Genomic DNA, 16,318 nt, shown 5'->3' with positions numbered 1-16,318 from the left:
AGATCAGTTGGTGAACTTGATAGCTCTGTGAGCTTGGAAGTTTTGTTGGTTAGCTTGGTAGCTCTGTTGGTGAGCTTGATAGATCAGTTGGTGAACTTGATAGCTCTGTGAGCTTGGAAGTTTTGTTGGTTAGCTTGGTAGCTCTGTTGGTGAGCTTGGTGGCTCTGTTGGTGAGCTTGGTGGCTCTGTTGGTGAGCTTGATAGTTCCGTTGGTGAGCTTGATAGATCAGTTGGTGAGCTTGATAGCTCTGTGAGCTTGGAAGTTTTGTTGGTTAGCTTGATGGCTCTGTTGGTGAGCTTAGTGGCTCTGTTGGTGAGCTTGATAGGTCTGTTGGTAGGCTTGATAGATCTCATGCTAAGCTTAATAGCTCTGTTGGTGAGCTTGATAGCCCTGTTGGTGAGCTTGGTAGCCCTGTTGGTGAGCTTGATAGCTCACATGGTGGGCTAGGTAGTTCTGTTGGTGAGCTTGGTAGCTCTCATGGTGAGCTGGATAACTATGTTGCTAAGCTTGATAGTTCTGTAGGTGAGCTTGATAACTCTGTTGGTGAGCTTGGTAGTTCTGTTGGTGAGATTGGTAGCCCTGTTGGTGAGCTTGATAGCTCTCATGGTGAGTTTGGTAGTTCTGTTGGTGATCTTGGTAGTGTTGTTGGTAAGCTTGGTAGTACTGTTGATGAGCTTGAAAGCTCTGTTGGTGAGATATCAAGCTGTCATGGTGAGCTTGGTAGCTCTTATGGTGAGCTTGATAGCTCTGTTGGTGAGCTTGATAGCTCTGTTGGTGAGCTTGATAGCCCTGTTGATGAGCTCGATTGCTCTGTTGATGAGCTCGATAACTCTTTTGATGAGCTCGATTGCTCTGTTGATGAGCTTGATTGCTCTGTTGATGAGCTCGATAGCTCTGTTGATGAGCTCGATAACTCTTTTGATGAGCTCGATTGCTCTGTTGAGGCGCTTGATAGCTCTGTTGATGAGCTCGATAGCTCTTTTGATGAGTTCGATTGCTCTGTTGATGAACTTGATAGCTGTGTTGATGAGCTCGATAGCTCTTTTGATGAGCCAGATTGCTCTGTTGATGAGCTTGATAGCTCTGTTGATGAGCTTGATAGCTCTGTTGATGAGCTCGATAGCTCTGTCGGTGAGCTTGATAGCTCTGTTGAGCTTGGTAACTTTGTAGGTGAGCTCGACAGTTCTGTTGGTGTACTTGATAACTCTTGTGTTGTGCTTGATAGCTCTGTTGGTGAGCTTGATATTCCCATTGGTGTATTTGATGGCTCTGTTGGTGAACTTGATAGTTCTGTTGGTGAACCTGATAGTTCTGTTGATGAACTTGATAGATCTGTTGGTGCACTTGATAGTTCTGCTGATGAACTTGATAGCTCTGTTGGTGAACTTGATAGCTCTGTTGGTGAGCTTGATAGTTCCGAAATGTTCATTGATGACAGAGTAGTTGTTGAAGAGTTTTGATCTGAAATAAGATTTTTTCGTTTGTATTAATATATTCCTTAACACAAGGAGGCCTGTGCATTTAGAAAAGAAAAATAATGTAGTGTGTTTTTTCTGTTTTCGTGAAGAGATATTGTGTTACCTATATCAATTATATAAATATAATCAGTGGTTGTGGGGTAAGTATTCTGAATTTTCATTTCAACAAAAAGCATGTTCATGAATCTTCAAAGAGATTTACGTCTTTTTTCGAACCAATGTCATTTTTATGATGTGCAGGTAGATCAAACTAAAATTTAGGATCGTGTTTGACTAGCATAGTTGAACTCTCCCCCACCCTCCTCCCCGAGATAATTGAGTGACTATCAAATTCTTATATACACAGGCACATCGATATCCTTGTAATATGGAAGAAACTGAATTTTCAAGAAGAAATCTTGAGGCTTTGGTTATTCTATTGATCTTTTCCTCAATTTGTATTACTTAAAAAAAAAAAAAAAAAAAAAACATTCTTCACAAACACCAATACCATCAGTTCGGCACTCCTATTTTATGAGGATGGTGTTGAATCGTTTGTAAATAAAAGGAATGTTAAGTTTCTCTATCATCTGCCACCTCACTGCTCTCTGAATTATGAACTTAAAATTCAAGGCTGACATAAATACAAATGATTTAGATCTTGAATCATTTCGCCTTAAGTAGAGAAGTGTTTGGTGTTTGCAATTTAGTTAAAAAAAAAAATTCAAGACTGTAACAAGAGAAAATAAAATCTGAATTGTATTTCTTAGGTGAATACATTACTGAAATCAAAGAATTATAAGAATTCTATTTTGAATAAGAACTTTTTCAATACACACGTCACCAATTTGTCCTTACCATTTAAATGTGTTGATTTATTTACTGATAAAAGGGATGCTAAGCTTCCATCTGTAACATTAGTCAACTCGGTGCTTTCTGAAATGTGAGTTGGAGTATTCCTTGAGAAGGAACTCGCAGTCAAGGTTGGCATAAATGTAGGTAAGATGGGACTTGAACTGCTTTTCTCAGGTGGAGATTTTGTTGACGTCAGGGTTGTTGTTGAAGAATTCAAGGCTGTTAGGAAAGAAAATGTCATTATTATACTAAATTCAGAGAATTTTAAAAATTCAAGACTGGAATACGGGAAAAAGTTATTTAATAAGCCATTATGAAGAACCACATACCAAACCATAAGTAAATCTTACAAGAAAGTTGAATCAACTTATAACCAGACTTTGTAAAGACATTTGGTCAGGATCGACACTGCAGTATATCAGGATATGAGATAAAAATGAAGAAGTGGATATATGGAGTAAGAAAGATACACAGGATGAAAGTTAACTGAAGAGTTATAACAAATGTAAGAGATCAAGAATATGTAGGGAGTGATGACATTGAGGTGCAATAAGAAGAGGAGAGGGAGGCATGAAGAAGATAAAGTTGGCTTCAAAGTGGAAGTGACAGTTCAAGGTAAAAAAAAAAAAAAAAAAAAGAGAGAGAGAGAGAGCAAAACTATTGGGTTAATTGATAGTGAAGAAGCTTGTGAGAAACACCGACAGCTCCTAGTAGAGTGGGTAGCATCTAAGAGAAATAGGATTCTCTAAGCATTAAAAAACCTTTATATTTAACAAAAAATATTTTAATATTACATAATAGCTATGAATTATGGAACACAACTAGAATAGTGGCAATCTAATTGTATTTAATGTAATTCCTGAAGCATGTGTCGAGGTTATTTCAAAATTTCAACTTGTATGAAAAGGTAGGGCTGTTTTGGTCGGAAACGCCGATCACATACATTTCCATAAGATATCATAAAAAACAGCAAAGAAACAGAAGATTCTCATGGGGTTCCAAGGTCTTTATGTTTAAAAGACTCATCTTTATATCATAGAGTAAAGGAAAATTTTCTAGCGCTATTTGAATAAATTGACTTTAATTATATCACTGTTGATTCCTGAAACATTTTGGATGAAAAGATATTTCACAAAATCTGTTGATAGAAGATTGAGTGGCCTTTAAGAAAATGAATGGACAAACAGGTTTCTAACTAAAGTGTCAACGTTACTGAGAAAATATAATTTATTTACTTGAATTTGGCATGTAGGGATACTCTTGAGACGTGGAGGGAACCGTAGATGAATTTCTTGCACTTGATTGTGTTGAATTTGTAGTAATGGTTGACATAGGACTTGATAGAACAGACGATAGTGTGGTTGTCTTAGAGGATGTGACAAATATCAACAGTGTAGTTGAAGCATTTAAGGCTGCAACGAAAGGACATATTACTTTTTTGTGTGAAAATCTCACTGCACTTGAAGATAAAAGAAGATATTGAAATTATCTCAGAAAATGAAAGAATATTTTATAAAAAATGAGTTGTGAAAAATAATAGTTTGGTAACTAAATACTGGGAAGAAAACTGTACAGTATATTCAGATAACATAATTATACTGAAATTACTAAATAAACTAATATTAGCCTTCAATTAAAAGGTCTTGATACATTGTTTCATCTTATAAGATAATAAAAACTTTTTTTGAATTGAACAGAAAATATATGTATCACATTGTATTAATTCTACATATAGTATATGTGTTATAGATAAAGTGATATTTGTACTACTCGACCTCAATGATAAATTACTGATTAGAGATGTTTATGAAAAAATTATTGATGAAAGAGTTGTGTGGATACCTTTAAGAAACTAGCTGAAGAACTGGCTTCTGAGTGATAGAGTCAAACTTTGGTTGAAGGAGTAGTTGGATTTTTGTTGGGTTTTGACGATTGTGACACAGAAGGAAGAGATTTGGATGTATGTATTCCTAGGAAAGAGGTCAAGTTGTTTTAGTCTGTAAGTATTATGGTGACTAAATTGTGTAACATGAATTTGAGTTTATAATTATATATAGAGGAAAATTAGCAGCATTTATTTTAAAAACATTTCCTGCTTATAAAATACTAATCTGTGCTTTTGATGCCCCATAATTTTAAAATAAACTTAAATTGGGATTTTGATGAAATGCTGTATGAAATTTTCAAAAAGAAAGAATAATACTCCTTATTCAGGAGTCAAAACGTAATTACTTGATTCTCCCCAAATCATTCATAACTTCATTATCACTATAAATCGATCCAAAATCTGTGATTTATCTCTCCCAAAAAATCTGCAAAAAGAATTATTTAGCTTGAGTATTGGTGTCATAGATTAAAAAAAAAATGGCATTCAAGAAATGAATTTAGTGTTACTATTTTTAAGCATGATCAACTTATCAGATATTTAATCAACGTATTGCAGCCTAGTTTATATTACTTGTCACTTCAGAAGCATTGCTAGAAGTCTTCAACGCATCTGTCGTTGGAACGATTATGGAGCTGTTCCCTGAGAAGTCGATTGTTGAACTTGTGTTTAGTAGGTGTGTATTTGTTGGTGAAGAAAAGCCTGTTGAATATCGTGTTGATGATGACGCCTCTGTTGCTGATGGATTAAATGTTGAATTTGGTGAATTCAAAGCTGTTAAATTCGCAGTGGAAACATCAGTCAATACTGATGATGCTGATGTCAGAGCAGCAGCTGTTGATTCTAGGTCTGGAAAGAATACGCAATATGATTTAGCAGTTGGTCTGGTTGTACTCGGTAGAAAAAAAAAAAGTTTCAGAGGTTTATAGAATTAAAACCTAAAACCTAAATGCATAAGGTGACAAGTTATCAATATTCAAAGGAACTGTTCGGCATCAATGACCTTAGAAGTCAGGATGCCAGAAAACCTCAAATCAATCAATCAATCAATCAAAGGCACTGCTGTTTTTTTTTTAACCCAAGAAAAATATCACTTGGATTATCTGATTACTTAACTCCCAGGACATAAACTATTCCATGCATTGGAATTTGCACCCAAGATTTTATTAGAACTTTGAAATTATTATAATCAAGAACTTAAGATAATTTTGTATGTCAAGGTAATAAAGCCTTTAAACTAAAACATATATGACGCTATCATTACTTGCCACTACTGAAGTGTTACTTGATGATGTTGAGGACCCCCAGAAGAAATCAGTCGCCAAACTACTTTTGGAAGAAGTCTTTAACATACTCGTTGAATGAGTTGTATCCTTTACCCCATTTGTCACTAAACTAGTGTTTGAAGAGATTGTGGAAATATTTGTTGCTGGAAGAATTGCGGAAGTTGTATTGTTCTGGGATGGTGAAAGATTTACTCCTGACGAATTTGCAGTAGGATCCGTACCGGACCAAGATACTGAAGATGAAGGAATGAACGTTGAATTGGATATGTTCACATTTGATATTGGTTCTGGAATTGAGGCAGGTGACGTGATCTGGTCTGGAATAATGGATGGTACTGATTAAAACATGGGAATATTTGACAAATTTGAAAGGAAGAATACTGACAGCGGAACCTAAAGGCTTTTCTGATATTCGGTCTCTAGTTTTATTAACATCAATTTCTTAACAATTTATTTTTCTTTTGTCATATAATGCAGTTTTAAAGTGATTAGCATTAAATGACCATTTCCTCTGGATAAGACGACTGGAAATGGAAAATACAGTTTTACTTACAGTATAGCCAAATACAAATCTGACTCACCTGGTGAAGGAACAGATGACATATTGGTTACCAAGGAAGAAGCTGTCCCACTCAAGGTACCAGTCACGCTACTACTAACAGAGTTCTGCAAGGAGCCATTCTGTGTATTTGTAGATGCTGTTTCATTGAGAGTAATGGATGGCGTAAGTATGGATGAAGTTGTGGTGTTTTTAATTTCTCTCGTTATCGGCGATTTAGACACGGAAGATGTTCCAGATAAACTTGGAGCTGGAATGAAGTGTAAATCTAAGGTGAGAAGGATGATATGGTCTGAGGAGATGGTAAGTATTGGTCTGAAAGGTGACTGCATTAGGTTAAAGTTTATTATATTCTAAACAAAAAAATACTAATACAGTGAACCCTCGTTTATCGCGGTAGATAGGTTCCAGACGCGGGCGCGATAGGTGAAAATCCGCGAAGTAGTGACATCATATTTACCTATTTATTTAACATGGATATTCGGACTTTTAAAACCTTCCCTTGTACGTAGTACTGTTAACAAACCACCCTTTAATGTACAGAACACTTAATGCATGTACTACAGTGCCCTAAACTAAAACAGGCACAAATATTAAAGGCGATTTTATATCATGCGTTTCCTAAACACCTAAAAAGCACGATAAAAAATGGCAACCAATGTTTTGTTTACGTTCATCTCTGATCATAATGAAGAAACAAACTCATTTAGTGTTCACATATATGTATAGGTTAGTTTTTGCATCGATTATATTGATTATACAGTACTGTATGTTGATTTTTTTATTACCAATGTTTTAGTTTACGTATTTTTTCTTAGGACTTCCAAATGAAATGTTTTTCTTTATGACGCCGCCTGAAACGACGGCGTCATAAAGTACTGTACGCTCAGTAAACAACCACGCTCAGAACAAACAAGGCATTTAACGCGCATGATGATAGTGATAAATAATGATACAGTACATACAGTATTTACAGTAAAAGCATTTACAAAATATGTTACCTTACAAATATAATTTATACAGTATTGTACGTAGCAAAGCAGGAAAACAATTTACGAGAGAGAGAGAGAGAGAGAGAGAGAGAGAGAGAGAGAGATTGTTTTACGTACGTAAATGTAAATTTTAAACAAAAAAAATATGATAGGTTACAACATGTAGACTTTTAAAACCTTCCCTTTAACTTAATGCATACAGTACGTACAGTACTAAACTATAAAACAGGCACAAATACAGTTTTAGAATGTACAGTAAGAATATTAAAGTAAAAATAAAGATTGTTACTGTACTCACCACGAAAGAAGATGAAGAAAAACTTGAATGGTGATGGCGATGAATTTGCTGCACAGTAGAAATGATGATGATGAAGCTGATGATGTGTTCTACTGTGCAGCCAATGATAGTATTTTACGTCTCTTCAGACGGAGGTGTCTTTTCCTGGGACACCTCTTCAACTTCTTCCTGGGAAACTTCTTCAATTTCTTCCGAAGGCGTACTAGCAGGAGGAACTGGCTCTTTTTTGCGAGGCTGGAAGAACATTGTGATCGGAAGTTGTTGCCGCTGCTTCTTTTTTCGATCCAAGAGCATTTTGTAGGGAGTCATGTCTTCATCGATCTTGTTGCAGAATTGCATCGAGCGAACCATATCCTCGTCCCACTCTTGCAACATTTCTTTCAACTCCTTCGCATGGTTGCAGGCCTTGGCAAGCCGTTCTAATGTTAAGCCCGTTTCTTCGACATTTTCTTGGGTCTCTTCCTGGGTATCACTCTCTTCTTCACTTGCCGATTTCGTCAGGTCTTCGAGGTCTGCGTCAGTTAGGGGCTGGGAATGGCAGTCCAACAACTCGTCGACGTCTTCAGTCGTCATGTCGCCAAACCCGTCACCTCCAATTATGGCAGCCAACTGCACAGATTTCCGTATTGCAGAGTGTTGGATTTCCGACGGAGTAAATCCCTTATCGTCGTAAACAATATCGGGCCACAACTTCTTCCAGCTCGCATTCACGGTTGCAGGTTTCATCTCTTGAAGTGCCTTCTGAATATTCTGCAGGCACGTGGCTATGGTGTACTGCCGCCAGTACGCCTTCAAGTTAAAATCTTCATCCTCGTCATCTTGGGCAGCATCCACACACGCAACGAGGTCCGCCAAGGTGTTCTTCGTGTAGAGGGCCTTGAACGCCCTGATAACCCCCTGGTCCATCGGTTGAATTAATGACGTGGTGTTGGGTGGCAGCAACTCAACCTGAATGCCCTCATGCGACAGGTCAGTTGCGTGTCCACCAGCGTTATCCATAAGGAGAAGGATCTTGAATGGCAAGCCCTTCTCTAAGAGATATTTGCTGACTTGCGGGATAAAATACTGATGGAACCAGTTGGAGGTCAGCATCTTCGTAATCCATGCTTTTTGATTATGCATCCAGTACACGGGAAGGAGATTCTTATTTTTATTTTTCAAAGCACGAGGATTTTTCGACTTATAAATAAAATCCAGCAGCATTGCCACACATCACGAGGGTAACGCGATCCTTGAATGCTTTAAAGCCAGAGGCTTTGGCTTCCTCTTTGAACAGGAAAGTTCGCGACGGCATTCTCTTCCAAAACAAGCCGGTCTCATCCATATTAAAGACTTGTTCCGGTTTGTATCCACCTTCGGCGATAATATTCTTGAACGTCTGGTTCACGTAAGTTTCAGCAGCGGCAGTGTCAGCGGAAGCAGACTCCCCATGCAGGGAAACGCTTTTCAGGGCGAAGCGTTTCTGAAACTTCGCGAACCATCCTTTGCTGGCGGAAAAACGTTTCTGAGGCTGGGAATCAGTGGATGTCCCTGGTTGAGGATCATCTGCATCATCATCATCTTCAGCATGGTTGCCGTCGTCGTCTTTAGGTTCCTTTGCAGCAAAATTCTCATATAAGCTCAAAGCCTTTGTTTGGATGGTGTTCGTATCCAACGCTATGTTCTTCTTCCGGCAGTCGGCAATCCACACAGCTAAAGCACCTTCCATGCGTACGATCGTTTTATTACGCGTTGTAACGAATCGCTTCGCTGATCTGCTAAAGGTGATTGCAGCCGTCTTTCTAATGTTCGCCTCGTCCTTCTTAATATAGCGAACAGTAGATTCGTTGATGCCAAAATGGCGGCCAGCGGACGCGTAACTTCTACCATCTTTTAACATGTCGAGAAGCGTAACCTTCTCAGCTATCGTCATCATCCTTCGGTGGCGTTTAGGCTCACTACCAGCCTTAAGAGAAGCAGAACGCTTGGGAGCCATTACAGTAGGATTTACAGTAACAAAAAGTTCAACTTGAAAAAGTCGCACACAGCACAGATTCACACACTTAAGAACGTCTACTCAGCGATACGCAGTAACAGAGAGTGGACGATCCAGCCCCGCGAGAACTTAGATGCTGCGGGTAGGAGATGCGGGCAAAACACCAATCACAGGCTAGATAACAAAACTTGAGTTCTGATTCGTCATCTATCAGCGCTTGAACCAATCACAACCCGTCTTACAGTACTATGATGCGTAGGTTACCTACTCATAGAAGATGCCCCGCGCATACCGAACGTACGTAGATTAAGTAAATACCGTAATAATAATAAATAATGATAATAATACTGTACAGTAATAATAATAATAATAATGATAATAATAATAACAATAATAATTTTATTAACAACAACAACAATAATAATAATAATAACAATAATAATAATACAGCTTTACGTACGCTATTTTACGCCTCTCTCTCTCTCTCTCTCTCTCTCTCTCTCTCTCTCTCTCGTACGCTTATTCGAAATGTGATTTTTGCAACAAACAATATTATTGGATGCAGTACTACGTACGTATACATACAAAAGATTCATGGAAAAGAAGCACATCCATTACATTTGTAGTACAGTAGTAGCCAACAGCAGCCTTACACCATTCTAATATGGTATGACTGCATCTGATTTGCGTTTCATGTTCGATTTAATTTTACTACGTACTGTATACAGTACTGAATTATCGTATGATCACATTCTCTTTTCGTGTTTTATTTCTTTCTGTGCTGAATTATATATCATATGTAATGCAATGAACAATCAGTAAGAACAGATATTACTAATTACAGTATTAATGGAATTACAGGTAACAAAATATCGTATTTGGTTGTCTTCAGATTTCGCGGTATTTTCGAATTTTCCGGAAAATCCGCGATATGTATATATATATGGGTTATGGGAAAACCCCGCGAAGTGGTGAATCCGTGATTGTCGAACCGCGAAGTAGCGAGGGTTCACTGTAATATCACTTTTACAATAAAACAATAACAAGTTATATCAAAATATTAAGGATCGAGATGAAATTATTGATAAGGAATACCTGGACATTAAACAGCAATCAATTATTATTCAATTGAAATTATTCTTTATTTGGTGCAGTTAAAAATTGTCTTTCTTTAAGTAGAAAGTGCAAACTTTTTTCCTCCCACAGTTTACTGCTTCATCCACACGTCCTCATTCAGAAGGATGAAACATTCATTTTTGTCGTCTCTTATATTAATCAAATTTAGTTAATTTAATTTAAAATCGAATTGTCGTTTCTGTTTAAAGGTTCAAAGGCCACTAATGAATGACAGAGGCAATGGACAGTGACAATGTCTTAGAGACTGACCATATATCCATATGATCAGCACCTAAGGCCCCTCTCTATCAAACTAGGACCAGGGAGGGCCAGGTAATGGCTACTGATGACTCAACAGGTAACCTATAGGCTCCCCCCAATCCCCCATCTTTAGCTCACAAAGACAGTGAGGTTGCAGACACAATAAGAAATTAACGAATTTGAGATCTCGAACTCCAGTCCGGCAGATCGCCAGATAGGGATGTTTCCATTAGGTTTTCTTATACCATCTCATACCTAGCCACACTCACGACTCACATAGGCCAGAGACACATCCTGGCATAAGGCCATCTTAATCTAAACCGTGGAAACAACCGAAATATGATTCGGATACCTTACCCACTGCAGAAGTTATTAATCCATTTACTAACGATGACGTTGTGGTACTTTTAACTGACTGGGGAACTGGTGCATTCCCAGACGTAGAAGATACAGCTGTATCAGCGAGGGAAAGTGTAGTTGGCACTAGAATTGGAGCCGTAGTTATCTTAACTTTTGTAGGTGTCGTAAGGGGCTGAGATGGAGGTGAAGACCTTGGTGCTGTAACAAAAAAAGGTAAATTGTGAAAAAGACAGCTCTATCACTGCAAAGTTTTTGCTTTAGATGTAAATACTCAGAACAGGTATTAAGGTCATTTGCATGGTGATCATTTTCCCTTGGGTACATATCAATGGAATTTGAACTAATGTAGACCAAATAAAAGAAAATAATGTAACGATGTAACTCAAATGTAACGATTACATAGACAAGATTCAGGATTAACAACGACAGGCAAATAGATAGGCCCACCCATTAAAAAAAAGATATAGGTCTACCTTTAACAAAGAGAATAGATAGGTTTAACAATGGAAGACCATAAAGACAGGTTCTGTAAAGTCAAAATAAAGAGATAGGTGTAACATAAACAGACGATGAGAAAACAAAACAAATACAAGGATGTTAAACAAGGATTGAAAGAAGATATAGCTTCAACAATGACAGAGCTAAGATATAGCACTAACAATGACAAAGGTAAGAGATCGGCTTAATAATGTTAAAGGAAAGAGACAGGTTTAACAATAATAGAAGGAAGAGATAGGTCTATCAAAGACAGAATGAAGAGATTGATTTAAAACTGACAGGTCAAAGAGGTTTAACATTAACAAATGAAGAGAAGGTTTAACAATAACAAATCAAGAGATAGGTTTAACAATAACAGACGAAGATTAAGGTTTAACAATTAGAAAAAAAAATAGCTTAACAAGACCAGACTAAAGAGGTAAGATCAACAAGGACATTCAAAGATAATTTTTCAGAATCCTTCTGAAAACCAGACTCTGTGCAACACAGAATAATCTCTTTCACCTGATACTTACGATAGCAACAATAGCAAACACCACCTGAGCATAACGCCGAATTTTTTCGTCCGCTACACGGGGTACCATTGCGCTGACATTGTCCTTTTCGGTCTGTGCATCTTGAAGAATCTGAACAGCCTACGCCTGTAAATGGAAGTAGATAGATAAATAGATAATTGGATGATTAAGCACAAATTATAATGCACACTGATAGGGGAAGGGCAATGTGGGTTTATGCAGGAGTACATTTAGATACCGATGGTTATCAATTGGATATGAAAAACACAGATAACTCAAAGATTGATAGGATAAGAGCAGTATGGCTTTGAACAGGGCAATATTTGTTTAAATAGATAGGTGGAACAGCAGATAAACAAAAACATGAATAGATAGATAGAGCTTGATAACAGAAAACATGAAAGAAGTGTGCAATAAGTACCTTTATAATAATTTCAAGTGTAGAAATGTTACCTTTTTTTTCAAGAAATCCAAAGTGAAAAGATAAGTTTTTCAAATATCGCAGAGTTATTCCAAATATACACATTGTTCATATCATTTGTAATGTACAGAAATTAGAAATAAGAGATTTTAAGCAAAAAATATACTTTTAAAATTCCTCTGTTTAGGCAATGATTTGTAAATTTGTAAATTCTCCATTTACAACAAAAAAGCAATAAATACAAGTGACATACTTGGGTTAGGTGAAGTTGGTGACGGGCCTGGTGCAGGTTGAGGCCCTGGTGCAGGTTGAGGACCTGGTGCAGGTTGAGGACCTGGTGCAGGTTGAGGCCCTGGTGCAGGTTGAGGCCCTGGTGTAGGTTGAGGCCCTGGTGCAGGTTGAGGACCTGGTGCAGGTTGAGATTCTGATACTGGTGTTGCAACAGCAGCTGGCAATGTTTCTGGAACAATGTCTTCTGGAAGAAGAGTTGCTCCACTTGCTGGGGATTCTGTTGTTGGTGCTATAAAGAAAAAGAAAAACGGTGATTTAGTGAAGCGTGACAACTGAAAGCCACAAGTGATCTGAAAGATAGAAATGCTAATAAAAATGGTTAAACTTCTGTGTTATTGGTATAAATCAGTTTAAGGTTAGAGATCAGGATAATTCATAGATTTTATTTTACTATCCTGAGATTTAATTCTTATTTTCTCTAAGCAGTTTATACAGTTTACTTTATGCATAGCCAACTCTCTCTCTCTCTCTCTCTCTCTCTCTCTCTCTCTCTCTCTCTCTCTCTCTCTCTCTCTCTCTCTCTCCTCTCTCTCTCTCTCTCTCGGAATTATATTATTATTATTATTATTATTATTATTATTATTATTATTATTATTACAAGTTAAGTTTCATCCCTAGTTGGAAAAGCAGGATGCTATTAGCCCATGGGCTCCAACAGGTAAAAATAGCCCACTGAGGAAAGGAAACAAGGAAATAAATGAATTACATGAGAAGTAATGAACAATCAAAATGAAATATTTTGATAACAGTAACAAGATTTCACATATTGTATAAACTATTATTACAAGCCAGGCTACATCCCTAGTTGGAAAAGCAGGATGCTATAAGCCTGAGGGCTCCAACAGGTAAAAATAGCCCAGGGAGGAAAGGAAACAAGGGAATAAAAAAAAATTATACGAGAAGTAATAAATAATGAACAATCAAAATGAAATATTTTGAGAACAGTAACAACATTGAATTAAATATTTCATATATAAACTATAAAAATAAAACAAGAGGGAGAGTTAACAACAACGTCTGGTTAGTATCAAAGGTACAAAGCAGTCAATGTATTTCCAGGAACTTTAGAATAATCTTGTACTTACTAATGCAGCAGCTGCAATAGTTTCCTTTGCACAATTGGTTGAACCGGATCCCAGAGCAAGCAGCTTCTTTGGGCTGGCAAACCCCTCCGGCCAGATCACACTCCTGGGGTCCCAATGCTTTGCAATCTTGCGCTGTTGAATTAATAAGATTGTTAATGATGCAGATGGTTATCATCTTTTTTTTCTATATGATAATTGGAAACTTAACGGGTTTTTACCTAGGTTTGCATTGATAAAAATTTCTGATAAGCCTAAGAATACAATTCCAGAAAACCACCTTCATTTAAAAATTCTAAATCTCCAAAAGACACTTTCTCAAGATAAATTAAACTATTCTTGAATTTCAATAATAAATTCTCAAGCTACAAGTAAGATTCTTCCATTTAAATCGAAATATTCTCAAGCTACAAAAGAAGCTTTATTGTTACTCACGGATGCAACAAAAGCAATCAGGTCCTTTGCAGTGTTTCCAGACTACCAAGCCCTTGCATTGGGTTCCTCTGCTTTGGCAGGTTCCACCTTTCTTCCAGCATTCGTAACTCATTTCGTCGCAATTATAGGCTGTGCAGGTCATAGAAAGGGATGACTTTTAGTATAATCATGTGCATTATTGAATATACATATGTTATGTATATTTAATTATGAAACTGTTCGAACTTTTGTAAACGTATTCTTAAGGTTTAAATTGAATTTTATCCATCTAAGGGCTTCCTTCTAACCCTCCTCCATCCCCCCTCTCTCTCAATATGCATCACACTATAACAGTATCACATAACCATATTTATAGATAGTAGGTTGGTCAGGACACCAGCCATCCGTTGAGATATTACTGCTAGAGAGTCATTGGGTTCTTTGACTGGCCAGACAGGACTACATTGGATCCTTCTCTGTGGTCACGGTTCATTTTCCCTTTGCCTGTTCTTTGCATAAGCTCCTCTTTCCTCATACACCTGACAACACAGATATTACCGAACAATTCGTCCTCGCTCAACGGGTTAGCTACTGCACTATAATTGTTCGGTGGCTACTTTACTCTTGGTAAAGGTAAAAGAGACTCTTTAGCTATGGTAAAGACCTCTTCTAGGAGGACACTCCAAAATCAAACCATTGTTCTCTAGTCTTGGGTAGTGCCATAGCCTCTGTACTATGGTCTTCCACTCTCTTGGGGTAGAGTTCTATTGCTTGAGGGTGCACTCGGCCACACTATTCTATCTTATTTATCTTCCTCTTGTTTTATTAAAGGTTTCATATATTATAAAGGCGATATTTATTTTAATGTTGACACTGTTCTTAAATTATTTTATTTTTCCTTGTTTTCTTTCCTCACTGGGTTATTTTCCCTGTTGTAGCCCCTAGGTATAAATAGCATCCTGCTTTTTCATCTAGGGTTGTAGATAAGTGAATCAGTCTTGCCCTTTACAAAGGTTCCACTTCTTCATTCCTTGACAATTACGACCTCGAGGCTGACAAATTCCACCAGCCTCAGAGCAGGAGAAGTCGTTGCCATCACAAGCATCCGCTGAAAAGGCGAGTTGTATATTTGTCAATTATGTATTGAACATTTTGTAAAAATTGCAAAAAAAAAGTTACAAAATTTCAGTTACTTCATGGACATATTATTTATTATGGTACAATTAATGTGAATAATTTCCATTTTATTCCATCCTCTTGTCTATATTATTCATGATTTTGTTACGATTCAATTAATTCTAAACTTATTCAATCAAATATTATAACTTCAGTACCTAATTTACTTATATTTTAATTTGAAATTTAGTTCAAATTCTGAAAGAGCTCTTGAACTGAGGTTATAGCTTGGTAAATAATAATAATATCAAAAATAAAGATAATAGGCACAATGATTTACACTTACGAATGCAACAATGACACTTCTTTCCCTTGCAGAGCTTATTAATTCGCGTTCCACGACAGGCTACGTAGTTCTTTTGACACTTGCCACCCTCGTAAGTACAAAGACCTTTCTTGTCCCAGCACTCTTCGAAGAGATCCGAGAAAAGAAGAAATATTTGGGGATTCAAAAGTCTCTCTCTCTCTCTCTCTCTCTCTCTCTCTCTCTCTCTCTCATTCTATTTTCAATCACCTAATTATCCTTTCTAAAAGTTAAAAAAAAAATATTTTCTAAGCATTTCAGTTTTAAGAAATGAAAAAAAAAAATATATTTTCATAGTAAGCTTCCACAGTTGAGACACTTACCTATGCAACAGGTGCAGTACTTTCCCTTGCAGAGCTTCAATTTTTCCTTTCCCTTGCATTTGCTAATTTTCAGTTGGCAGAAACCATCCGCTTTCTTGCACTTGTTCCGTCTGTCCTTGCACTTCTTAGCTGCCCTCGAAGTAGGTCGAGATGTACTCAAAACAGTCTAGCATACCACCCGGTGTTGCCATCTAGCGTCTGAGATTCACACTAACAACCACTCTCCCACATTTTTATAGCAAAGAGCTT

At 37.2% G+C, this 16,318-nt stretch overlaps 1 protein-coding gene and 1 long non-coding RNA gene across 3 annotated transcripts in view; both read right to left on the bottom strand.

The window, feature by feature from the left end:
- Positions 1–591: 591 nt before the first annotated feature.
- On the bottom strand, positions 592–14,410 carry LOC137630619 (uncharacterized). 2 transcript variants are annotated; one of them, XM_068362222.1, is made up of 11 exons: positions 14,288–14,410; positions 13,856–13,987; positions 12,733–12,999; positions 12,059–12,184; positions 11,043–11,243; positions 6,066–6,293; positions 5,463–5,801; positions 4,772–5,047; positions 3,549–3,725; positions 2,317–2,532; positions 592–1,462 (listed from the first exon to the last, which is right to left on the bottom strand). In XM_068362222.1, the coding sequence occupies exons 1-11, from the start codon at positions 14,397–14,399 to the stop codon at positions 729–731; spliced, it is 2,808 nt and encodes a 935-aa protein (XP_068218323.1). In that variant the 5' UTR covers positions 14,400–14,410; the 3' UTR covers positions 592–728. The 2 variants fall into 2 exon arrangements, with proteins under 2 accessions (XP_068218323.1, XP_068218324.1); XM_068362223.1 differs by lacking the exon at positions 3,549–3,725.
- Positions 14,411–15,255: 845 nt separating this feature from the next.
- Positions 15,256–16,318, bottom strand: part of LOC137630174 (uncharacterized) — a 1,986-nt gene continuing 923 nt past the window's right edge. The window contains exons 1-3 of the long non-coding RNA XR_011041686.1: positions 16,070–16,318; positions 15,729–15,851; positions 15,256–15,374 (exon numbers count right to left, since the gene is read on the bottom strand). The exon at positions 16,070–16,318 is cut by the window's right edge and continues 923 nt beyond it. This is a non-coding gene — a long non-coding RNA (uncharacterized lncRNA). The remainder of the gene's footprint in view (positions 15,375–15,728; positions 15,852–16,069) is intronic.

This window comes from Palaemon carinicauda, chromosome 38, assembly GCF_036898095.1.
Source record: "Palaemon carinicauda isolate YSFRI2023 chromosome 38, ASM3689809v2, whole genome shotgun sequence".
NCBI classification, from domain to species: domain Eukaryota; kingdom Metazoa; phylum Arthropoda; class Malacostraca; order Decapoda; family Palaemonidae; genus Palaemon; species Palaemon carinicauda.
This window is presented reverse-complemented; position numbering and strand designations above follow the sequence as displayed.